Genomic DNA, 25978 nt, shown 5'->3' with positions numbered 1-25978 from the left:
ATAAATAAACACACACATACCCCAACTCAAAAAAAAAAAAAAAAAAAAAAGAAAAAAAAGAAAGAAAAGAAAGAAAAACAGGTTTTATCCGGCATTTATGAAAGTTAACATAATTACATAGCTTGGTTTCTGATCGATGTTGTTCTTTTTTTTATATAGGGTTTAATCAAAGATTTTACAGTGTTTGTGGAAGATGTCAATGAATTTCCTCCAGAGTTTGGACAGAACATCTATACGGTTAATGTCAGCGAGGTAATATCGAGTTACTTTCTTTGTGATGATGGCTGTTTCACGTCTTGTGATCTTGTGGTAGCGTGCTGCGAAATGAAGGTATCCCATCGTACACGCGTATCTATGTTAAGAGGCAATCCGGATATGACTAAAATACTGGTATATACATCACGTAATTTCTGCTTCATTTGGGTTGCAACCTTTGGTAATTTAATGTAATGAAATATACTACACTGTGGATTGTGTAGCAAGAATGTGTGTCCCTGTGTAATGTCTGACAAATGTTGTTTCAGATGACACTGCCAAACACAACAGTTTTCACCTTAACAGGGCTTGCTTCCGACCCCGATGTGTCAGGACAACGCATTTACTACTCGCTGTCACACAATCAAGTGAGAACTTAGCAAAACCGCCGAAGTTCGCTAACTAGTATTACTATCATATTCTCTTTGACCGTGTTAACACATGTTCAGCGTGATGAACAATAAATGGAGTTATGGACCATTGTGTAAGAAGGCATGCAAGCCGGGCCTTTGTGTAAACAGGCTGTCACTCGGATAGCAGGGTGTCCGCACTGACGGAGTTTCACTAGTTTGTCAGCGAACCATTCAAAGACTTTTTACAGCTATAGTTTGCTTTTCCTTCAAGGCAACTTGTTTCTGGGGATAATCAGGGCCGAGTAATAAAACTATTAATTTGTTCTCTATATATATGTCATTCATTGTTTTGAATCGGTTCCGGGTTCCGGGCTCTACATGCAGTTGTTTATGATTCAAATTGCACTATGTACCTGAGAACGAGCGTGCGACCTTGAACGTTGTGTATAATCAATGTAAACTGAACGCCAAAAGAAATGTTACACCTCTTATCATAAATATATTATGAAAAAATATTATGAGAGAAGATTTTGGTGTTGCTTGTTTTGACAATCATTTATGTAACTCTTTTGAGTGAAAACATCAGACCAAGGTAGTCAATGATAATTTGCATATGGCCATCTGTTTTCAGATAGGTCCATTGTCCTATTTTCGATCAAGTAAAAATCCACACTGAAGGAGTTACAAAAAGTTTTAAATGAGTCCAAATGATATTGTTTGTGATGGTAATGCACACGTAACTCAAAAAGAACGGTAAAGTTGGGGTTCGGATGTGGAAAAATGACTATTCATCGTGAAAAAGGAGTAAATGTTGAAATTGGATTTGTTTCTCTTTAGAACACATTAAAACGATGTTAGGTTGAAATTTTGGATTAACATGACTTTCGAAAGTTTCAGGAATACTCCTCAAACGAAAAAGACCTTAATTTTCCCTTTAATGCAAAAACAATTGCATGTTTCTGTTCTCTTATGAAGAAACATAACGCCAAAACGCACCCACTGTAACTTCATCTTGCATGAAGTGCACTTGAAATGTATTGGAAACGGGTATATAAGGCTCCTAGATGTATCACAACACACACTGTACTCAATGCAATGTCGAGGTTAAGTCCTGAAGAGACTGAAAGAGCTATCAGAATGCTGCACACTGAGTCGACTGATGGGGAAGTGACTGCTGCATATGGATGTCATCGCCTCACCATTCTAAGGCTTCGACAAGGCTTGCAGAACGCAGGAACAACAAGAGACAGACCCAGAAGTGGGTGGCCGCCAGTTACAACGCCTCATTAAGACCGCTACCTCCGTCAGCTGCACCCGGGAAACCGTTTTCAAAAGGCCACTGTGACGGCAAATACAGATCTTGGACGCCGAATAAGTCCCCAAACAGTGAGAAGACGCCTCCTACAATACGGACTGAGGCCATACCGACCGCTGCAAGGAGTACGTCTTACACGACAACATCGTCAAAACAGGGTTGCGTGGGCCAGGAATGTCAGACGTTGGCAGAACAGAAATTGGTAGAGGGTGCTTTTTTCTGATGAAAGCCGGTTCCAGCTACACCAAGCGGACGGGAGAAGACGAGTTTATCGCCGCCAGGGTGAAAGAGAGGCACGATGTTGCGTACAGGAAGTTGTACCCTTTGGAGAAGACAGCGTTATGGTCTGGGTCGGTATACGTGGCGACTGGAAAACAAACCTCGTTGTGATCGACGGCAATCTCACCACACAGAGGTACCAGGTTCTACAGGCAGAGATCCCCCCGTTCACCCAGCAGAATCCTAACACCCTCTTCCAACAGGATAAAGCTCGACCCCATGTAGCCAGATGGGCGTTGCACTTCCTCAATGTCAACAACGTTCACGTTTTGCCATGGCCAGCGAGATCACCCTATATGAACCCCATCAAACACCTCTGGGATTACCTCGATCGTCGGATCTGGTTACGTCAGCAACAGCCACATACACGTCAATAACTTAGTGCTGCTCTGACGGACGAGTGGAGACAGATTCCAGCTGCTTTCATCCGACGTTTGACGTATTTTGTGAGACGTCGAGTTCAGGAATGTTTGAATGCCAGTGGAGGACACACCAGATACTAATCTAAGATTATTTAATTAAATTCTGCCTTTTTCAATGTCTCTTTCGTTTTCTGTGATTGATCGGAAACTGAACGATTGATACCACTCTTAAACACATGGGTTTAACACTGTCCACGAGCGTCATACAAAAACAGCGTTACTTACTCTTCTTGTGAAATGAACATTCTATATAGCACACACAAATCGGTTCTTCAACTTCAAATGATAAGGAAATTATTTACATATGAAGCGGTGTAACATTTCTTTTGGCTTTCAGTTTATAATACTTTACCCGATATATCGTATGGACCAGTAGAAATGATAGCCCATGTATTTTAATTTCGCTAACCTCAGTCACACAATGGCAAATGTGTTGAGAAGCTCGCACCAAGGTCTACAATTTCTGTTCTTCTGTTCGTGGTGAGACAACCCCTGAAGTATTAACATTATGGCAATACAACGATACTCTGACCACAACTGTTACATATGCTGAGATAATCAAATAAAGGATCACACTGAAATATAAGCTTTCCTTTGATATTTTCCAATTTTCATCCTCAACTTTGAATAGCGCTGGGGTGATGAAAACTGGAAAAATATTAAGTAACGCTTGAATTTTCCCATGATCTTTTATTTCTTTCCTTCAGTATATCACCTGTGCATAGCTCCAGATTGTGTTGTCTCCAGGAAACGCTAAATTCTGAAACAGCTAATCATGTGCGTTGTTATTTCAGTCTCATATTACGTACTTAAATATTTGAATACTTCAGAACCCCGCGCTGTTTGGACTGAACACCTATGGGTCGACACTCATTACGCTACGACGACTTGACTTCGACTTTACGGCCAAGCAATACAACGTCACGATAACAGCCAAAGTAAGAACCAACATTTATGGATAACACACTTCTGTATCGTGTTATTAACATGAATAGGTCATTATTCCCTTATCTTGCTTCATTGCGATATGAGGATCCCTAGCGACCCGCCGCGTTACAGTCTGATAAGGAAGTGTTAACTCCATTTTCTAGGACGCTGTTGTAGGAAAGATCCCCTGTGTCCCAGATCCCAGTTATCCTCTGAGTCAATATTTTATTATTTTGTTGAATGGTTGTCTAATTCAGCTGACCCTGCGTTATGTTTCAGGAAAATATACAAAATGGACGCAATAGTACCGCACTGCTGATTATAAATGTTCTGGATGGAGATGACCTTAACCCGAAATTCGAACACCCGCTGTATAATGCAACGATCAATGAAGGGGTAGGTCGCAACATGCTCGTATCCTCACCAGAATCCAACACCAGAAATGATTTCAGCATGTGAGTGATATGACGGGGAAATATGAGGGTCGCATCATAGAACCTTAATGTGTTCGTGTGAAGCAATAGTTGACTGGCTCCCGAGACGTGAGGTCAGGCTGCACATGACCTTGTACTTTGCAGTATTCGTATGTTGTGTCGTGGCTGAACTGACTGTAATCACTATACCTCTGCTTAAAGTTCAAGACAAACTGGCTGGTTTGTTGTTTAACGCCGGACTCTGCCATTATCCAGCTATATGACGTAGGTCTTGACCAGACAAACCAGTAATCAACGTCATGAGCATCGGCATACGCAACTGGTATGCGATGACATGACAAAATAACTTTCAACAGAAACACGCACACACACACACACACACACACACACACACACACACACACACACTCACCCACTACGTCAGTTTTGTACTGTTATAGAACTACAAAGACTTTGTTCTGGACGCTGGTATACGAGCAAAAGACGAGGACACAGGACTGTCTGCAGCTGTAAAGTACAACATCACCGACGGTAAGTTCAGCTTCATGCTGTTGTGGATACTGCAAGGTATCCGGTTAAGGCTTGTTTCTTTGGACATTTTTAGCAACACGGGTCTGCGCCATGTTCAATCTATGTGACATCAGCTTGTGAATAATCTAATCCCGACTAAAGAAACCAGGGGTTGATAGAGGGAATAACTTTAACGTCGGCCTGGGTCTCCTTTCACGAAATACCATATACTAGGTTAAACTTAAGTCCATTCTTTAACTGTATGGTTACCTTAGTGACTTACGACCAACTTAGAGGTTTGTGAAGGGAAGCCCTGGACTAATACTATCAGCATTTTCGCACCGTACGCCAGCAGGTGCAAATTCACAGGAAATACGTATGTGATTAATTGTGTATCCAAACACGTAAATGAACTTCAGGAACAGCATGGACGATATCCCCTCAATGTCTAAGACGTAAGTGTTACAGGACTCATACAAAAGTGACCCGTCAATATACGAATGCAAAACATTCACATATATGTGTTTTACGACTTATTCTTGCCCGGGTAGGCCACTAGAAACGCTGCATACAGTTGGGACCTACTGTTGAAGTGGCGTTAAACCGAAATAACTCTATGCAGTTTTTCACAGCATCGCCAGGCAGCCCGTTTACCATACTCAACAATGGAAGCCTGGTGGTCAATGGAATCCTACAACCAGAGACCACTTACACCATCAACATCAAGGTAGGGTCACTTAGACCACCTACACCATCAACATCAAGGTAGGGTCACTTAGACCACATACACTATCAACATCAAGGTAGGGTCACTTAGACCACCTACACCATCAACATCAAGGTAGGGTCACTTAGAACACCTACACCATCAACATCAAGGTAGGGTCACTTAGACCACCTACACCATCAACATCAAGATAGGGTCACTTAGACCACATACACCATCAACATCAAGGTAGGGTCACTTAGACCACCTACACTATCAACATCAAGGTAGGGTCACTTAGACCACATACACCATCAACATCAAGGTAGGGTCACTTAGACCACATACACCATCAACATCAAGGTAGGGTCACTTAGACCACATACACTATCAACATCAAGGTAGGGTCACTTAGACCACATACACCATCAACATCAAGGTAGGGTCACTTAGACCACCTACACCATCAACATCATGGTAGAGTCACTCAGATCCTAGGTCACGACATCAACATAAGGTCAACGGTACCACAATACTGTCCACAAACACCATACGTTCTACGTACAATTTCTGTTCAACCAAGGCGTTTCAAACCAATCGACCAGAAGAACGTTACGACGACGCTGTGGTGCTGGTGACTGTTGTAGACGTCAATGATCACGCCCCTGTGATGTCGGCGTCATCGTATTCAGCCATTCTGACGGAAAATTCCCTTCCCGGCACCGTCGTCATTGGCGTCAACGCCACAGATGACGATTACGTGAGTAATACGCAAACAACTCCATAACGTAGAACGATTAATGCAATGTAGTAGTTCTGTCCAGATGAAATTAAAATTATGTAATCAGTTTCATGTGTGACGGATAGGACAGGGTGATCCATAAAATGGATTAACTAAATTTGATATTAACTGCATTACTGAGAAATCTTTACAAGGAGAGCTGCTACATGTGTGTATAACGAACGGTTTTATGCCTGAAATAACGACATTACTGCAAACGTTGGCTAACAGGGTGTTACTTCTTGTTTTGGGTATAGCCTATCTGGTTGGTTCTTGTTCCAAAGTCATATTTGTGACCATTGATCACGATGGACACTCATGTAAATGAGTTTTACTACTCTTTAACCGGATCGTGGTGCATGAACCCATTATTTAAACGAAAACACTGTAAGCGCCCCTTTATCTCCCAGATATAATGTCAAATGCTTTGTATGTGTTTTTCTTATTAACGTGACACATTTTTCTGGGACTTTGTCTGGAATATATGGGCACTTGTAAGATAAACGCCCGTAGGATTACACACAAAATCAGAATCTATTTGCAAGTTTGACTGGATGAAGAACAAAGGATTTAGATTCATGAATTGGATTCAGAGTGTAGGTATACGAAATTTATATTTAACCGAGTCCAATACATTTCTTCGTTTCACGTCCATGGACGGCAAGTTTCTGGGGACCATGTCTCACCTGGAAAACAGAAATGAACAGTTCCTGTATACAAACAGCAATACATACACAGCAAAGTATGATACGAGTATTATTGTTACTGATGTCGTAGATTATACTATTACAGGGTTTCAACGCCGCCTTTGTCTACTACTTCACCAACAATTCAGTGCCTTTTGAAATAGACACAGAGGGGGACATCGGCATGGTGAGAGTCAGGACCGGGGCCACGATTGACAGGGAGAAGCAGGACCAGTACCTGCTAGGGGTCAGTTGCATTGCCATCATAATCGTTTTTTCGAATCCTATATTTGTACACTTTGTGTGAGTTTGATGTGACTGTGTGATGGCAATAGTCGAGGATTTGGAAACCAAACTTTGGCCTTGCTCCACGTTTCCCTTTGCTCTCAAGTAAGCTGGCATAACGTGAGTTGCCTGTCACAGTACTATTGTCAACAGAGTTACCCCAACAGATTTAGGCCTATTGCCAGAATACGTTAATCCCTCTGTAATCTTTTAGATCTTAAAAACATTCCGTCAGCGATTGTGCATATTTATTACAGAGAATGTCAAGAGTCAATAAGTCGGCCTTATGATATGATGTTAAAAATTTGACGTCATGGAAATTATCATATTCGATTTTCTGGTTCACTGTTTTCCTTTCCGGAATGATAAAAACATTTCACACATCCATTACACCTGTTCCCCTTTGAATGCGATTCGATTGATAATACCGATGCCATGCCAAACAGAAACACAACAACAGCACCCAATAACACTGCATCAAAATAGAAAATCTGGGGAGTCATCCAGGGTTCCAGTCATGATAGAATGATGACGTAAGTTACAACTGTCCTGTCAGCTTTCAGAACATGTCAGGCACACAGATGTACATACATAAACCACCACCACCACCGTCACCACCACCACCAACAACACCAACAACAAACAAACAAAACAACAAAACTATAGTTCAGTTCACACAATCCCCCACCCTACTCCCACACCCATGGATTGTAGGTGTAAATGATAAATGATAGTTCGATACCACCAATATCAAATTATTACCTTTAATGTACGTCATGTCATAAATATCAGTTTATCATTTTCTTCAGATATATGCTGAGGAGGTTTTCACCTCCGAAAGGTTCAGGAGCGGCAACAGCACCTTGCTCATCACCGTGGAAGACGTCAACGACAACAGCCCCACCTTTAGCAGCCCCAGTTACAGGTTCTCAATCTACAAAAACGACACCATCGGCACAACTGTGGGCTGGGTACGGCTGACATAGCTGCATTGTCATACTGGAGTAATTAACTATTTATGTTTGAGCATATACATCTAAACACAGGGTTTTGAAACATGGAATCCGGTATGAAAAGTGGAAAAGTGCAACTAACGGCCGGGTCTTTTGTTACAGGTGAATGCTTCAGATCCCGACGCGGGTAACAATGGGAGAGTTAAGTATTCCATCCAGCATATAACGTCACCCATATTCAAGCTTAACCCAGACACAGGGGAGATAACTGTCAACTATACACTAGGTGATGACTATGTCGGACAAGTGTATATAGCAATCACGGCTGAGGACCAGGGCCCTCCCTCAGATAGAAGGTATTTATATGCACATTTGTATATTTCATGGGAAGGGTTCTATGTTGTCGTAGAATCGACGCATTGAATACCAGAGTCATTATCATAGCTATCTCTGTAAACCCTGAGACACAAGACCTGTGTGGCAGGAAACAAGACGTGTATTTTAGAAGGCTCAAGGCTATTTAGTCTTCTACCTGACAGTCCATGTTCTACATGGTGTAAAAGACATGATATGGATTGAACGACGTATATCGATGTTGCTTGGTATGCCAAATATACTAAGCTAAACACCAAAACTTCAAAAGCCGTGTCCATGCCGTGTTCTGACTTCTGCTAACGTTTCATTTGACTCCGCCTCGTGTTCTGCGAATATCAACCCCTTCACAAAATTGTGTTTCAGAACGTCTGTAGCAAGCGTGGTTGTTGTCATCAACGACGTGGACCTGTACGCCCCCGTATTTGACTCTCCAACGTACAACCGCACTGTTCCTGAAGATACATCAGTAAACTCCTTGCTCATGCAGATTATTGTGAGTGTTATTGACATTCTATATTTTCTTCATTTTAGACTTTTTGTTAAGTAACAGATCTGTGAAGTGATAGAACCTGAATATATATGAATATGACAGTTTGATTACTGGGAATGTGTAATTTCAAGAAGAAGCTTACTAAAACTGATGTTTTTTGCTGTGTCCTATCGACCGTCGACCTTATTCTTCACTCTGACCTGAAATATCAATTACGTTTACTGTCCCTACTATTTTGGATATCTCTGCCCAGGTGTAATAGGAATGATACTCCTGGCACAGCACGGCCAGAAAATAGTCCATATGAGCTTGTTTTTTCTTCAGACACATTTATAATAACTTTGTGTGAACTGATATCAAAACTAAGTGTGTTAAGAACTCATAAAACAAGCCACACAATGGGTTAAACATTTCTGTTCCTTTTTTCAATTCCACTACTGTTTAGGCTGAAGATGGGAAATATGTCATAAAATAGATGTCCAAGGTGTTTTGGCTAATTTTGTACTTGGCAGGCTCGTGACGGCGACAGTGGCGACATTGTGACCTACACGGTGATCAGCGGAGACGATGACAACACCTTCAGCCTGGACTCAAATAGGTTCGTGCTCTAGCTGCTTGTTGTCATGTCTGGCAGAGACTGCAGATATAGTTTCTGGAATCACTTAAAGACATGTCTTTTTTTCATATCTAAATGTGAGGCCGAACGATTTTTGGGAATCCCCAAACACATTATTCCGACAGAAAATTATTTGTTTTCAACAAAAACAATGATCGCCCCCAAACGACCTTTGTGTTTATTCGTTTTAATGAAATAGACGGAAACCTTTTAAAATTATGTAATGTCATTGTGCGATACAATCACTCCCTTGATGCTTTGTCGTTTTAAGTGGAGTCCTGACATTGGTGAGAAGCCTGGACAGAGAATCACGTGACTTGTATAACCTCACTGTACAAGCATCAGACGGGACGAAGGTACGTTCTAATACAAGATGTGATGTTCGCTGGAGAGTCACGGACCGTTTCGGAAAATCTTGAAAGCTAACATCAGTTATAACACAAACGGTGTATATATATACATAATGCACCTTTTAGGTACACACTAGTAAGCTGGTAAGCAATATAGACAAGGTGTCTTGTCTACTAATTGTAAGGCGTTTTCATGGTTTCTGTGATACAGGATATTAATAACGTGTTCTGTGAAGCAAAACATATCGTACAAGAGAGCCTGCATATCTAGTTAATACTGATATTGAGAAAGGGGATTCGTAACAGGATTTCGGGAACAAGTACTACTGGTATTTTGAGGAAATTTCAGACAAATATTCCCCACCCGTACCCCAAGGATACCCGCCCCGAGGATCATATTGCTGATACCGAAGTGTGTTTGTTTATCAAGAGTTCAGATGCTACAGTCGTTATAACAGTGGGTGACGTGAACGACAACAGCCCAAGGTTCGACAACGTCTCCTACACATTCACCGTGTCAGAGAACATAGGATTAGGCCAAGACATTGGACTAGTGAGGGTAAGAACTGACGCAGACTTTTATATGTACTTTCGAACAGTTCTTTTGTCCATGATGCACACAATACGTTATTATATTTCTCTTTAAAGAATGTAGCTAACGGATTAGCTAACGGATTAGCTACATAAAGTAATTTTAAAAGTGAACAATTTGGCTCACCTCTTATTTCAGGCGACGGATGCGGACACAGGGGCCAACAAAGATATTACATACTCTCTCTTGCTGGAGGCGTAAGTCGTTATCCGTTGGATTCCTTCAAAGGACTCATACAAATACTGAATTAAAGTCTCACAGCATTGCTCCATATGTATTTGTTAATAACACGGTTGTGATATATGGAACATTTGAGGAATATTCGTGTTATTAGACGTAACCATTTAGATTGGTTATTACACGATGAAATTGACTGTGAACAATAAACAGTCATCTTAAAAGATGTAGCCTCTCCGAATATATTCACTGGTACTACCAAAAAGGTACAATTGTGAATTTTATACCAAATTAATCACAGGGAATAGTTAAAAAAATAGAATTAAGAAGTTTATGTAGAAATATGTTTCTAGTTATATGCAACCGTCCGGCGTGTCAGTGCCACACGTCTTTGCCTGTCTCACTGAACGTTCAATAAACCTGGTATATTTTCAACACAATGCGGCATTTTACATTCACAGGACACAAGTTCCATCATTTCAAATTAACAGTAGTTCAGGAGAGGTTACCACATCGCGAGATCTCGATTATGAGAACGATACTAACCACGTGCTGTTGGTCAGCGCTGCGGATCATGGAGACCCCTCACGCACTACCACTGTCACCGTCACCGTCGATGTGATTGACGTCAATGACAACAGCCCAAAATTCCTGTCGACCACAGACAGCATAACAGTTAATGAGGGCATCCAACCCAACCTCCTCTACACAGCTGTGGTAAGACTTGACAAGATTCGCCAATGATGTTCACACAAATTCATGGCATTACTATTTCCTTTTGTTTTTCTCGAAAAGATATTTCTGTGTCAGAAATAACTGAAAAGCACGAAAGGTTTCAAATGTTTGTTATATACTCTCTCTTACCCTTAAAAAATGTTTGATATCCCGACTGTGTCTGTGTATCCGACATGCATGGCACAGTTAAATCAACTTCTTGGAGAAGCATTTTTGAAGTTGTGAAGATGATGGAAAACCAAGTTCAATGGATAGTGTTCTTGACAACACTTTGTTCGCGGCCTTCTTCAAGTTGACCATCCACAGTACTAGGTTTTCCTTCACTTTGTATAAGTTCCGCGTTCCCTTCTAATATACTAGGGAGTCTTTTTACATTCTGTTTTATCCCATTTTGTTGTTACGTACAGTCAGTATGTTTTCCACCATCGTGTGCGTTGCTACACTATGAGCTACTGCTTGTGTGACGTCAGTATATAATGGCGGGAAAAATAAGAATGTACTTGTACACAGGTATGTTTGATGGTGACAAACTAACGTTAATTTCATAGTCATGTATTTGCTTTGTTTATGGATTGTATACGTACCTCAGTGTTCAGTGACTGAAACATAAATAACAAATGAATTAATTCAGGTGATTAGTCAACAGACTGACAAGGAAATATTACGGTATGTTTGGCTGGCACAGGCTCATGACTCCGACTCTGGTGACAACAAGGTTATTGAGTACAGGAAGACTGGCGGCTCGGATAAGTTCGAGGTGCTGGTGAATGGAAGCATCAGAGCCACGCAGTCACTTGACGTCGGCAACTACAACGTTACCGTCACAGCTTACAACATCCGCCCGTACCTCAGCTGTAGCAGCTGTAACAACGCCACCCTCACTGTCAGCATACATGTCTCCGTGAGTAACGTGACTAAAGCCTTCTGTGACATACACGCTTGGATGTAAGATATACCCTTTCAGATATAACAGAGATCAACCATCACGAAGAATATTTTGAGATCTTTAATGTCGGTAACGTTTTAGGTCCAGATATGTAACAACGACGACTGAAGTTCCCAAACTATGAGTACATTATATGTGTACAGAATATTACTAAAGGGCCAGTAGGGAGGTTTTGAATAAGTTGGATTTAATGTGGTTCTGACCTGTGTTTAAGTCAGATCAAGGCCTATTAGCATGGTGTCTGGAAGTAAAGCATTAACGTTTACCTCTTTGATAAAACACACGAACACAGGTTTTGTGTTAACAAGGCTAGAAACATAATGCAGTGGAATGGTCTGGCGATTTGTGTCGCCTCACACATGCAGGATTGGTTTGTGCTGCATACTCGCTTCAAAGCTGTCATGTATTTGCTGGAAAAGAAATTGCCTCTTTTTTCTTTCACGAGATCGTAGTTTCATCATAGTCTGTGTCACACTGGGCTCGCTCTTACATCTCGCTGGAATGTAACTGATGTGACTGAAATGCTGTCAGGGCGGTTTAAACCAACTCTAGGTGACATTTGTGTGTGTAACTGTGTGCATAAAGATGTCATATGTCCCTAGGATGTCAACAACCAGCCCCCACGGTTTAACCAGACAGCATACACTGCCATGATCAAAGAAGGACGAGTTGGCAACCCAGTACTCAGGTACGGCAGAACGTTCCAGAATCACTGCATCAATGTTGTATATATATCATAATGGCAATTTATCACTCGTTTCGGTGGTGGTAGTTCTAGTTGTGTTCAATAAAACAATTTAATGAAATACGTACTTAACGGGTTCCATTTCGTGATATCCCCGTAAGTATTTATAAATACAATGTTATCTATTTTGAGACATGATCAGCACATTTCTGTTTGTCATTCATTGATATATTCATCAAGCGCCAGTTATGATTTCTTTTTGGACAAGAAGACATGTATCCCGGGTATTGTTTGATACTTGACGGGATCCTAAAACATTGTTGTGTGTCATATGTTGGTATTCTTGGACTGACTAGGTCCCAACACCCTACACTTGATCACAGGATTGTGTACTCAAGATTGGATTGTTTACAGTCCTCCGTTATATAACTGGAATTTGGGACAATTAACAAATTCATAATCCTAATTATGGCACGGGTTATTGCTAAACTGAACACAACAGGTCATCGCGTGTATTGTCATGTGAAGCGTTTGTTTTACGTAACGCTGTGCTACGTTACAGGGTGTTTGCATCTGACGCTGACACCGACAGCAACTTCAACAGCATCACCTACAGCGTGATAGAAGACGCCATCAGGGACAGGATTTACATTTCCCCCACTACAGGGGAGGTGTATATCTTCCATGACGTCGACTACGACCCTCCAGCATCTGTCCATCTAATGAACTTTACGGTATTACAGCATTATCGTATCGTATTGCCAGGGATAGTCTAGTGGTAAAAGCATTCGCTGGTCACGTCGAAGACACGGGTTCGACTCCCCATATAGTTACGCAGTGTGAAACCAATTTCCGTCAGGCGATTGGGCTAACGTAACCTGATTTATCATTAGTCGACTGCGTAGGTCGATGCTAATGGTGTTGATCACTGCATTGTCGTGTCCAGACTCGATTATTTACAGACCGCCGACATATAGCTGAAATGGTGCTGAGTGCGGCGTAAAACTTAACTCACTGACCCACTCTATTTTGAGTTAAAGTGTTTTGATCTTTTTTTCATGGCTCGATCTATGCTTTAACCTTTCGGATTTACATTCTGACCAGGTCGAGGCCAGTAACACAGCTGACGCCAGCAGTACCGACTCTGCTCAAGTTATTATCTACGTCCAGGACACCAATGATAACAACCCTACTTTTGACAAGTGTGAGTTGCATATAAATTGAAATAACGTGTCATAGATTCTCCATTTTTAAGACGTTATTTTGCAAGTCGAGGTTAAGATTTCGATCTTGTTATGACTAAGAACAATACTGAACTACCATGTCATCAGTTACACAAGTATTGATATCTCAGAGAAGAAAACTGAGGAGTGGTCTTTCTTTAACAATTCTCTCTATAAGGTGACGGTTGTTTGTTGATAATTATGTAATTATGTGAACCGTTCACAGGTTCAGTGTCTGATTTGAATGCAAATACATGTAACATATTAATAGGTGTTGGGTTTCTGTATTTATTCAATATTAAATCCGGATATAGGCAAATGCGAGCTATCGATTTCAAAACATGAGAGAAAATGGGCAAGAGTTTGAATAAATGGAGTGACTGATTAGGAAGAAAATCTACCTTAAAACACAAAGCATCAATACCCGAATATAGTCGCTGATGTGTGGTCACACTATACTACGCTGGTCTGGGCTATTAGCCTGCTGTTGACATGGATTTAGCGCAATATGAGTGGACTCATTATTAAAAATATTATTGCTATTATTTATATATGTGTTTCAGCGGTATACACGTGCTCTGTTAACGAGAACGCGACAACAGGAACGACGTTCGCTTGTAACACGAACGCCACAGATGTTGACTCCGGTAACAATGCTGTTTTGGATTATGCTATTGTTCAGCCATCGAACGCTGTAAGTATCTCTTGAGTTCGAGCGTTATATTAGAAGATGTACAATCGTGTACTCAATCTTTTCTCACGAACATACTCTTGCAATGTTTCCTGTCAGTTTACTTTCATTACTGTAGATTCTTCAGTGTGTGAATGAACCCCACTTAACGCTGTTTCCAAAAAGCGAAAATGTTTTTTTCTCGCTTAAATAAAATGATAATTCTAGGTTTAACAGTACACTGTATTGAACTCTTTTTTAGCCCTTCCGTGTTGACCCCAGCAGTGGTCAAGTGTCAGTGTCCGGCAGTCTGGACTACGAGTCCATCACCACTTATAGGGTCGGTGTCCGCGTGACTGACCGAGGCGTGCCTCCCAGGTCAAGGTACATATACTCTTTGGTTCTGTTGTGCGAAACAAACATGTGGTCTTGTTTCTTTTCGTATTGTGTGTGGTTTCAGAACAACGCAACTGATTTTGATGCGGTGTGAATTCAAATCAAACTGCATTTCCATTCATAAAAGATTTACTGTTTTTCTCTCGCCATATATGCATATCTGGCAACTCAATAGAGAACCTGATTGGTGTTTCAAACGTTAACATATGCATGTTCAGAACAACATCTTTATTCATTTCAGTTAAAGTAAAAAGAAATGATAAGGAAAGCCTTCGGATGCAGTATGCCAAACTGTCTGTTTCAGTACATGTCAAGTTGTGGTTGATGTTCTGGACGTCAACGACAATCCGCCTGTGTTTACCTCTACGCCATACAACTTCTCTATTCCGGAGACATCACCAAAGGCGTCATATGTAGGAACGCTGTCCGCGACTGACCGTGATACCAACACTAACCTGACATTCACCTTGCTCAGCCACGCGGATCGTAAGGCCAAGTCTGTTATAACACACATTTAGGAACGCACATGTATACAGTATGGGATGTTTTAAATGTCTAATATTGATTGCCTGGGAGACCTGCTTCACTTATTGCCAAGGCACGACGACTGATGTAAGTCACTCTTTGTAATGAAAGTAGAATGACTTTTCACTCTGCGTGAAGCATCAAATTTAGGATTCGTAAATCCGATGCCGTCCCGTTGAAATAGGGGAGGCGGGTATCCTAGGTGTTGAAACGTTCACTCCTCACACCGGGTTGAAAATCCGGGTTTGATTCCCAACATGGGTGCACTTTGTGAAGCCCATTTCTCTTGTCCCCCAGCTTAGTGGTCAAAGCGTTAGAGACCCGTGTTAGAATCCCCGCATGGGTATGATGTGTGAAGCATATTTCTTGTGTCCCCCGCCATGATGTAGCCGGAATATGGCAAACTACGGCGTAAAACCCTACTCATTCACTCACTGCAACCATTGCAAACTGTTTTGCCAAACTATTAGGTGATGGATTAAGTTACTTAGAATCAGATATTACTGTTGTATTTGATTTAAATTTACACAATCATGGACAGTTTGAGTAGACCATAGAAAATGACTAAGTCTTGATGATAACTAAGTATTACATTGTGATAAAACATGAACAAAAGTCTGTTCTTGAGGAAAACTGAAGGTCGGGAGGGTTGAGTGGGTATGTTGATAACATCGACTTTGGGAATGATATAACAGTCGCACACTTTCTACAAGTATCAGGACTTAAGGAGGCGCTGCTAGATCTTTTGAGTATCGCAGGAGAGTCTAGTGATAAGATGGAATCTATGCCTTGGCAATGGAATGGCTTACCAACTATTTTTCTTCTCTCTCAGTGTTCATCCTGCAGGACAATGTCGACCTGAAAACTCTTGTCGTCTTCAACTGCAGCGACTACATCCTCGTCCGGGTTTCCGTCAGTGACGGTAGTCACACTGTGACCACCGACGTTACTGTGAACGTGCTCAGTGTTAATGAGCATACGCCGGTGTTCAAGAACGGACAGGGTCTCACCGTGCTTGAGAACGCCACAAAAGGCGAGATCATAGGAACGGTAAGTAACTACTACTTTTCGCTAAATTTGTAAAATAAAAACCTGTACAGTCTGTCTCAGTATGGACAAATGTTCTTTTGTAAGATATTCTAGCCAGGCATTGTAACGAGTAAATAGCTTGTGCATAGACAGTTACAAACATATATCTCATACTCTTTAAATACAAGTTACAGGCGATCCTCATAAAATGGTATTATTAAACGTTATAAAAACGTCAAGTAACTATTTGACAATTTAGTTGTCCAATACTTGTGAAATGTTAAGGCCCTGAAGACATGTTAACATGACCAGGAATAGAGAAAGTCACTACAGGTAATCAATATATGCAACGTGACCAGGAATAGAGAAAGTCACTACAGGTAATCAATATATGCAACGTGACCAGGAATAGAGAAAGTCACTACAGGTAATCAATATATACAACGTGACCAGGAATAGAGAAAGTCACTACAGGTAATCAATATATACAGCGTGACCAGGAATAGAGAAAGTCACTACGGGTAATCAATATATACAACGTGACCAGGAATAGAGAAAGTCACTACGGGTAATCAATATATACAACGTGACCAGGAATAGAGAAAGTCACTACAGGTAATCAATATATACAACGTGACCAGGAATAGAGAAAGTCACTACAGGTAATCAATATATACAACGTGACCAGGAAGAGAGAAAGTCACTACAGGTAATCAATATATACAACGTGACCAGGAAGAGAGAAAGTCACTACAGGTAATCAATATATACAACGTGACCAGGAATAGAGAAAGTCAATACAGGTAATCAATATATACAACATGACCAGGAATAGAGAAAGTCATTACAGGTAATCAATATATACAACGTGACCAGGAATAGAGAAAGTCACTACAGGTAATCAATATATACAACGTGACCAGGAATAGAGAAAGTCACTACAGGTAATCAATATATACAACGTGACCAGGAATAGAGAAAGTCACTACAGGTAATCAATATATACAACGCTGTTAACGTAATATCTTCATGATGTTATTTCACGATAGGTTGTTCTTATAGAAGATACACTCTCCATCAGTCTTTGTCCTTTAACCCTGAAAAACAGCAGGACCTAAGGCCTCAGAACCATAAAACTTTGATCCTGATCCGAATGCGTAATACTGAAATGATACTCTTAGTTATGAAAAGCTGTCGTCATTAAGGACCTGCAGAAAACATAGAAGCTGTGGGTCCGAGTAGTTTCATGTCGGCCTCGGGCCTAAGGATCGACACCAATTTCAAACGCTGCTCTCAACAGGTTGTTGGTGGAAGATAAACTCTCAAGAGATTGTTGGTAGAAGATACGCTCCCAACAGGTCTGTAGGTAGAAGTTACCCACTCGACAGGTTGTTGGTAAAAGTTAAACTTTCAATAGTTTGCTGGTAGAAGTTATACTTTATGGTTTATCTGTTGGACGTACTTCACAGATCGAAGCTGATGATGCAGACTGTGGGCCCAACGGGGATGTATCGTTCAGCATCATAGGCGGGGACACCAATCAAACTTTCAAAATTGACAACTCAAATGGAGAGATAACACTTGATGGTCAACTGGACTATGAAAGCATCAAAGAGTACAGGCTGCTGGTGCGAGCTCAAGACGGTTAGTTAATTCATGAAAGTGTTTCATCAGTGCGACATCAGTTTAAGGATGTATAACTGATTAATCGGTTACCGACTGGATGGATCTGGCGACATCAGGAAACTTGAGGCTTCAGATTTAATTACTTGCCTTAGGGATTATTTTTCGAAACACGAATTCTGGTCACATGTGGGAACTTTAAAGGGTCTTTGGCCTAGAAGGGTTGATGTTTCGTCCCTGCTCCCTCAATCGACCACCCGGGGAACTGGACAACTGTCCATCTTCGCAAACTTTTCATTCTGGCTTTGTTTCTATGCGTATACATATAGAACATATACCATATACCCAAACCTGTCATGAACAATGTAGTTTTTTTCTGGAAACTGCCTGTTTAATACTTCCGAATATATCACTGATTGAATGAGTAAGACTTTATGTATTTGGGAATATTCGAGCAATATCACAACGGGGGAAGCTAGAAATGTGCTTCACAGATTGTACCCAAGTGAAGACATGAAGAAATGATTCGATCAGATTAAGAGTAATGGTCTATGGGTATACGAAGCCATTTAAAAGTTGTCACATGTAACACGTGTTACATTTAGCATTACACTTAGTAAACTACAAATTCCATCCCGGGCTGTGATGGGTTTTCTACCGTCCGACTCTGAACATGCTACTTGACATGTATTCATAGCAGACTGGTCGGTTTGACATTGATTTAGGTGGACGTCCTCCACGCCTGAGTTTCACCACCGTCAGTGTCGCCGTGGTCGACGTTGACGACAGACCTCCTGTATTTGACAAGATCGAGTTCACAAGCACCGTCTACGAGAACTCACCTAATGGAACGTCTATTCTAAAGGTAAACGTGATGTCTGATGCAGCTTTCTATTGTTATTGGTTTTCAGCAAAGGATGTTTGTGTAATGTTTTTGATTTTTTCATGTTTGTTAAATGCCGCACTCAGCTATATGACGGTGGTCAGTAATCAATCCTATCAGAGCCAGACAGTCCAGTGGTTGACATTATGAGCATTGATAACTCTGGTACGATAACATATAACATCCAAGTCAGGGAGTTCATATATAATGTTAAAGATATTCTCTCATTATTGATAATTAAATATTGTTTTCTTCATTGTACACTTTTACACGTTCGCAGTTTTCCCGATAGTATTATGAAGGTTGATCAAGCGCGAACTGTTAAGTGGTCCTTTAGTTGTGTTGACAGATGGGTTCAATTTGTACATTTCAGTTGACAGCCCATGATGTTGACACACCCAATGGCCATTTACAGTTCGGAATCATGACTTCCGCCCAAGGTATAACTGTCAGTAGAGATGGCACATTGTCTGTTGACGGCACCCTGGACGCTGATAGTGGCACTAACGTCATCGTTGCCAACGTGACAGTGACAGATGGCGCTAGAGTGGCTGAGGCTGTGGCAAGAATCACCATCTTGGATGTCAACGACAACATCCCGGTCCTGACCATAGGTCCAAGAAACATCTCTGTGCCTGAGAACGCCGTGGTCGGTCAGGTGATAGCCGACGTCAACGCCTCTGATGCTGACGTATCCAACTCCGGATTTACCTACTGGCTGACCAGGACGGACGGCAAGTTTGCTATCAACGCCTCCACCGGTGTCCTCATTGTTGATGAAGAATTTGACCGCAGCGTTCAGGATAACTATAACATAGGAATTCACGTTAGTGATCATGGAATTCCTCCCAAATTCTCTGATGATTCTTTAACCGTTGTCATCATAGACAGCAACAACGCCCCTGTGTTCAACAAGACCGAGTTTACATTCAGTGTGTTCGAGAATGCCTCCATAGATGCAATGGTCGGTAAACTGGCAGCGTACGATGTCGACAGGGGATCTTCAGGTGACATTAGGTATTCCTTCATATCTGGGAATAATGACGGGGTGTTTTCAGTGGGCTCCTCCTCTGGAGAGATATCGCTACTAAAAAGCCTTGATTATGAACATAAACACAGCTATACGCTAATGGTTCAAGCAACGGACAGCTCGTATTCTCCAAAGAGTAGTACAAGCACTGTTGTTATAACTGTGCTTGATATTCCCGAAGCCCCCCAATGGCCATTGCCACTCCCTGTTGTATACATGGTAAAGACAAACTCCTGCAACAAATCAAGGCTTACGGCATTCTCAAGAGACATCACCTCCATAACCAACAGTCCATCGGAAGTGGTGTACCGTCTTCTGAATGATACCCATGTCTTCTCGCTGGCCAACTCAACGGGAACGTTAACAGTCGCCGACCCTTCTCTAATCGAAGGGTCTTATGTGCTAGGATTAGAAGCTTGTAACGTTGACTACCCTGACCTGTGCACACAGGCAGCGTTGACCATTGTAGTGACCAGTTATCCAACGTTGTTCTTCTGCCCTGCTTTCCTCCTGAAGAATGTGAAGGAGGATGCAATGGTTGGTTACGTCGTGGCTGACCTCAACACCACCGTCAGCGACGGCGATGTCACTTACAACATCACTGATGGGAACACAGAGAAGAAATTCTCCATCAATACGCGTACAGTAAGTTAAATGGTAGTCAGTTCTCAGTCATCAGATAGTTTGTGAGGTCTTCATAATGTTATCACTGAAGAAGTTGTTATATATCTGATGCAGATTTTGCAAATTCAGTTTACATCATCAACTCTTAATGAATCCCCTTGCCACTAACAGTACGCTCATGTTGTTTCTGTCGATGCACAGCAGAATTACAGGTGCCCCTTAGAGGAGTCTAGTGAACGATCGAGCCAGGACCAGATACCCTAGTGTCGGATAGTATGAACAGACGTCTGTGTAACCAGAGCAGTTTAACACACTAGTACAGATGTGTAACCACGTGCACTCAATACCAGTGGTATTGTGACAACAGCAACGCAGTTGTACCCAGAATCTACACAGGAACCCTCGTACCGGCTTAAACTTTGTGTGTTTTGTTGAGTTACGTAAGGAATTATTCATCACTTTAATTACAAATTTATGAGTCGGATCATCTGCCTTAATGACAATTTGATATAGGAAGCTGATACTGTTTTGTGACTGTCAGGGTGTGATAACTGTGGCGGAGAGTCTGGACAGGGAGACGACAGAACGCTATGCCCTGTTGGTTGTCGCGGGGAACGGAACTGAACAGGCCCAGACGCAGGTACTTGTGTCATTGTTTCCTGGAATGGTGAAAGTACAACACTGTTAGATCTTTCATCTTAGTCGTTTGGGGCACTTGCGTGTATCTTCGGCCGATGTTCTATAACTTGAAGGGGGAAGGAGGAGTTCGAATCCCATGAACCCCCTCCCTGGATCCGCCAATGCAAAATACACCCAGAACATCGACTGAATCAGTTTTTCTACTAATCTCATTTATTCACAATGAGCATTCGTTACGTAGTTAATACATTTTGGTAAAGTGAATTCTTTAATTTTACATACATTAAAGACTCGCATTTTATTCATGCACTGCATGTCGTATAGGTCGTGGTGAAGGTGGTTGACGTACAGGACAGCGTCCCCAGGTTCCCCCTGTTCGAGTATGACGGAGAGATACTAGAGTCGGCTACCCCTGGGGACACAGTGTCGAGGAGGGGTGGAACGGGGCCCCTTGTTGTAATGGCCCAGGATGAGGATGAGAACTCGGTGGTAAGAGTTGGCGCATCTGGAAATATTTTGTACAAATGTCTTTGGTCAGTCATGACTGTGGTGATCGTCATGTACCCAGAGCAGTATTATATCAAGGCCTTGCATAGTTGAATGAAATCAGATTACAACTGGCTCGGCCATTCTAGATTTTAGACTCAGAATCGATGCATGCTCACAGCCATTTACTTAAGGCTAAACAAAGAAGGGAAATGTTTCTCGGGCATGGACGCGCCAAAATAATTTGTGCGCGTAGCAATGTTGTTTTTTTTCCTTTTAAAAATAGTTTGTCACGTCCCGATCATCCATTTGTCCGCTGTAAGAATGAGTGTCTGAAAAAACGAGTGTGACTCTAGAACTCAGTAACACATGCTAAACATTCCATGTTGTATTTCTGAGAGAAATGAAATAAAAAAAATGTTCTTCCCTCGTCACTTTTTTCTATCAAACATTTGATACTTTCGCAAACAATGTGCCCGAGAAACATTTAATTTTGTATGTAGCCTAATGTTTATTGTAATACCCACGGCGCAAGATCTTAGGAAAGCGAAGTAGAAACAAAATAATCCAGTAACTTTTCCTCACAAGTTGTACACAAACTTAATACCTGTGTCACAAACATGCGCTGTTACCTGAATCGGAAACAGTAGCACCCGCAAACTTTGTGAACAGCAACTCTCTGGTTTGGGAAAATGTTGAGCTCTTGATGTCACACAGTGTTGTTTTCAGCTTCGCTACACGATCAACACCACTACTGACACGTCTAACGGTAGTTTTACTGTTAACACTACAACTGGCTCCTTGACACTGGCAAGGGAAGTCGACAGAGAAACGATGCCGGAATCACTCAGTGACAAATATACATTCCAGGTGAGAATTTATTTACACGAAAGGTTATAAAATCACGACGAATTAAAATCTCGAAAAAGGATAGACATTATTTAATCCATGTCTTGTGGTCTTGTCACATGGTCTTGTGATTATCAGAACACACTATATTTTCCACAGATTATAGCATCTGATGAAAGCAACAATGTATCCACTACCGTTGTCGTAGAGGTTAAAGACGTCAATGACAACAGCCCTCACTTTGATATTGCTGTGCTGAACCTTACCATTCCAGAGGTAAGACCAGTTTTAAGTCTGTGACGCTGCGTGTATAGATACTCCCACAAGAAACATATCGGACCCATACATGCCACCATGGTTACCAAATCTGCGGGCCGTCGAAGTTCGAACATTCTTAAAGGTTTACTTATGTCGGGTCGGTGCAGTATGTTGAAGTAACCGTTGGAGTATTTTCGTTTGGTTTTCTTGATTTTTTGTTGCAAATACTTTTGGAAGCGAGTTTAATTCCGTATAAATTTGAAAGACTTATTGTTACTGACACAGTTTAGTGTAAAATGATTCGTCAAGAAACACATAGCAAAAACACCGAGAAAACATCCGATTGTCATTGGTTATTAAAATACATTTCTCTAGTCAAATTTCAAATTGTTTTTACCACAGGATACTGGCGTTGGTGAAGTAATCACTAAAGTTAACGCTTCCGATGAGGACAGTATCGACTACGGCCGACTGACCTACTGGCTGACCAGTGCAAACATAGGTAGTGTCTCCCTATTTGAAGACGATATGGATCTCTTTATTTGCCAAGTCACTGGTAGGGAAAGCTGATTGCAGCGAGAGTGGAATCTTTGACAATGTGATTTTTGCGACTTAAACTTTGCGATATGACAGCTAGAGTCTTTGATAAATAATCGTTTCATTGTGACAAATAGCCCCATAAAAAGTGCAAAAATACTACAAAGTGTTAGAGTGAGGGTTTATCCTCTTTCATCATAAAGCATGTGCTGCTGTGTCTGCGAAAAGAACAGCACGTATCTATTTCCACGAACTGGTCAAATGTCACAGAATTGTGAATACGAAATTGATGTAACGGAAATTTCATTCATTGTCACTGATAACTCCCAATCCCCAAATATAGCTTACGGTGTATGATTCACCCAGTTTGGTCAGTGAATCGGATTTGGATCTAATGTTAGTAAATTTTAATTCAACTCCCTTGTAATATTGATTTTCTAGGTATAGAGGTCTCTGTTTCTGTATAGAGTTTCTGTTTCAAAATTCAAATCCAGTCAAGTTCCCTACCAATGCAAGTGCTCTTTGTGTTCAGGTGACGTGAGGTAATTAAAAACATGTTTTTCCCCGTCAGATCCATTTGCGGTTAACGAATATTCAGGGGAGGTAACTGTGACTCGCCACCTGGACCGTGAGACTGTTTCCAGCTACGTTCTTGATTTGGTAGTACGGGACTCCGGAGGAAGAAATGTAAATACCTGCCTTATATTACCATGTATCTGAGGATCTTGAAATTGTTCATCCTGAATTTGAAAGTGACTGTACTTAACATTCGAGATCCTTTACCTGTGCTTGTTGTATCATATGTAACTCAGATATTTAGTGACGGTGAAAGCGTTCGCTCGTCACGCTGAAGACCCGGGTTCGATTCCCTATATGGATACAAAGTGTCAAGCCCATTTCTAGTGTCCCTCATGATGTTCTTTTAAGCGGCGTAAAACTACAGTGATTTAAAAAAAAATATGTTTTAGAACAAAAATCTAGACGTTAATCTAATAGTATCACGTGTTATGATTAACATACATTTCAAATTTGAACGAAATCGGTGAGGAACAAAATGCGTAAAGGCATTCTCACTCACTTTCAGATTAGGGATGTGACAAGTGTTTTATTGAATTTGCTTCAGAACACCATGGTCCTCAACATCATTCTCAGTGACGTCAACGACAACACGCCAAGGTTTGATAACACCAGCTACATCTTCGAGGTGGAGGAAGGTACGTAACATTAGGAAGAAAGTATCTGAAAACAGAAAAACACAAAGCCAATCATTCCACTGAAAAGAAACAATTCTTCCTCATTTCGCTTGTGTGCAGGGATCGGTGGAGTAAACACAACCACGTCAGTGTCTGCAGTTGATCTTGACCTCGGCGTCAACAGTCAGCTGACCTTCAGCATTATTGGTGGGAATTCCAACAACGCTTTCAGCATTCAGCCAAACGGGAAACAGGTACGTCCAAGAACAAACTAGATTCACGCCGTAAAATCATCAGAAAATGCGTTTTTATTGTGATTGTCCGGCAAATTCCTATATCATCGTACATGGGCTTTACCACAGAAGTAAGGGGAAGTGGGGTTTCATTGTTCCTAGGTAATGTTCAGAGTGTGTTCAGCGGAACTGTACATTATGTACAGTTATTATGTCCCTATAATTCAAAGGTCTGGTTCCTCATTATACATATATGTTTGAATTTTTCGCATACCAACTTTGCCTAGATTCCATGTCTGTAAATTTCCTTCTGCAGGGTGTGTTGGTTGTTGACCGGGCACTGGACCGAGAGGAGCCTGGGAGCACTTTGACCGGAAGTGACCGAATCATTCAACTGACGCTGCAAGTCAAGGACGATGGCCTCGAACGTCAGTTATCGGTAACAGGATGTTTAAAAATGATATTTATGAGACTTTATATGGATGTATTTATACTAATCATAAGTGTAATTGATTTTCATTGGTTTAGGTTCGGGAGCATTCTTGTGAAGTTTGGCAGTACAACATTTGAATTAGTGCGTGTATAGTTACATGGTGGCTAGTTTGTTATTGATGATAACGAAAGATGAATGGGCATTTTTCAGATTGTAGAAATAATGTTAAACCTTAACTTACTTTTGGTGTTCTTCAGAGCACCTGCATAGTATATGTGCACGTGACGGACATCAACGACAACAGTCCCACGTTTCTGAACAACGACTACACTGGCAGCGTGGTCGAGAATTCCGTTAACAACACTCTGGTTACAATGGTATGACAAAATATACACTGCTGTTTATGTGAGCATTGTCCGATTTAAGAATAATAATAATAAACGAAGTAATATGTTGTAATCTAGTTCACCTATCT

The 25978-nt window shown here is 41.3% G+C and overlaps 1 protein-coding gene across 1 annotated transcript in view; it reads left to right on the top strand.

The window, feature by feature from the left end:
• The window catches only part of LOC137284229 (protocadherin Fat 4-like), a 52497-nt gene that overhangs the window by 8117 nt on the left and 18402 nt on the right, over window positions 1-25978 (top strand). Inside the window, exons 6-42 of the mRNA XM_067815961.1 lie at window positions 160-252; window positions 525-623; window positions 3455-3562; window positions 3831-3947; window positions 4426-4516; window positions 5128-5222; window positions 5785-5961; window positions 6775-6915; window positions 7763-7924; window positions 8069-8262; window positions 8645-8774; window positions 9284-9369; window positions 9659-9743; window positions 10168-10296; window positions 10468-10526; window positions 10968-11223; window positions 11927-12142; window positions 12790-12875; window positions 13435-13606; window positions 13977-14076; window positions 14659-14789; window positions 15028-15149; window positions 15466-15647; window positions 16519-16736; window positions 18185-18359; window positions 19064-19203; window positions 19595-20896; window positions 21417-21515; window positions 21839-22003; window positions 22730-22870; window positions 23009-23125; window positions 23510-23609; window positions 24216-24331; window positions 24768-24858; window positions 24958-25091; window positions 25387-25509; window positions 25761-25880. Of these exons, the coding sequence (XP_067672062.1) occupies window positions 160-252; window positions 525-623; window positions 3455-3562; window positions 3831-3947; window positions 4426-4516; window positions 5128-5222; window positions 5785-5961; window positions 6775-6915; window positions 7763-7924; window positions 8069-8262; window positions 8645-8774; window positions 9284-9369; window positions 9659-9743; window positions 10168-10296; window positions 10468-10526; window positions 10968-11223; window positions 11927-12142; window positions 12790-12875; window positions 13435-13606; window positions 13977-14076; window positions 14659-14789; window positions 15028-15149; window positions 15466-15647; window positions 16519-16736; window positions 18185-18359; window positions 19064-19203; window positions 19595-20896; window positions 21417-21515; window positions 21839-22003; window positions 22730-22870; window positions 23009-23125; window positions 23510-23609; window positions 24216-24331; window positions 24768-24858; window positions 24958-25091; window positions 25387-25509; window positions 25761-25880 (6072 nt within the window). The remainder of the gene's footprint in view (window positions 1-159; window positions 253-524; window positions 624-3454; window positions 3563-3830; window positions 3948-4425; window positions 4517-5127; window positions 5223-5784; window positions 5962-6774; window positions 6916-7762; window positions 7925-8068; window positions 8263-8644; window positions 8775-9283; window positions 9370-9658; window positions 9744-10167; window positions 10297-10467; window positions 10527-10967; window positions 11224-11926; window positions 12143-12789; window positions 12876-13434; window positions 13607-13976; window positions 14077-14658; window positions 14790-15027; window positions 15150-15465; window positions 15648-16518; window positions 16737-18184; window positions 18360-19063; window positions 19204-19594; window positions 20897-21416; window positions 21516-21838; window positions 22004-22729; window positions 22871-23008; window positions 23126-23509; window positions 23610-24215; window positions 24332-24767; window positions 24859-24957; window positions 25092-25386; window positions 25510-25760; window positions 25881-25978) is intronic.

Source organism: Haliotis asinina, chromosome 5, assembly GCF_037392515.1.
Source record: "Haliotis asinina isolate JCU_RB_2024 chromosome 5, JCU_Hal_asi_v2, whole genome shotgun sequence".
In the NCBI taxonomy this organism is placed as follows: domain Eukaryota; kingdom Metazoa; phylum Mollusca; class Gastropoda; order Lepetellida; family Haliotidae; genus Haliotis; species Haliotis asinina.
The sequence above is the reverse complement of the archived record's forward strand: the minus strand, read 5'-3'. Positions and strand labels throughout refer to the sequence as shown.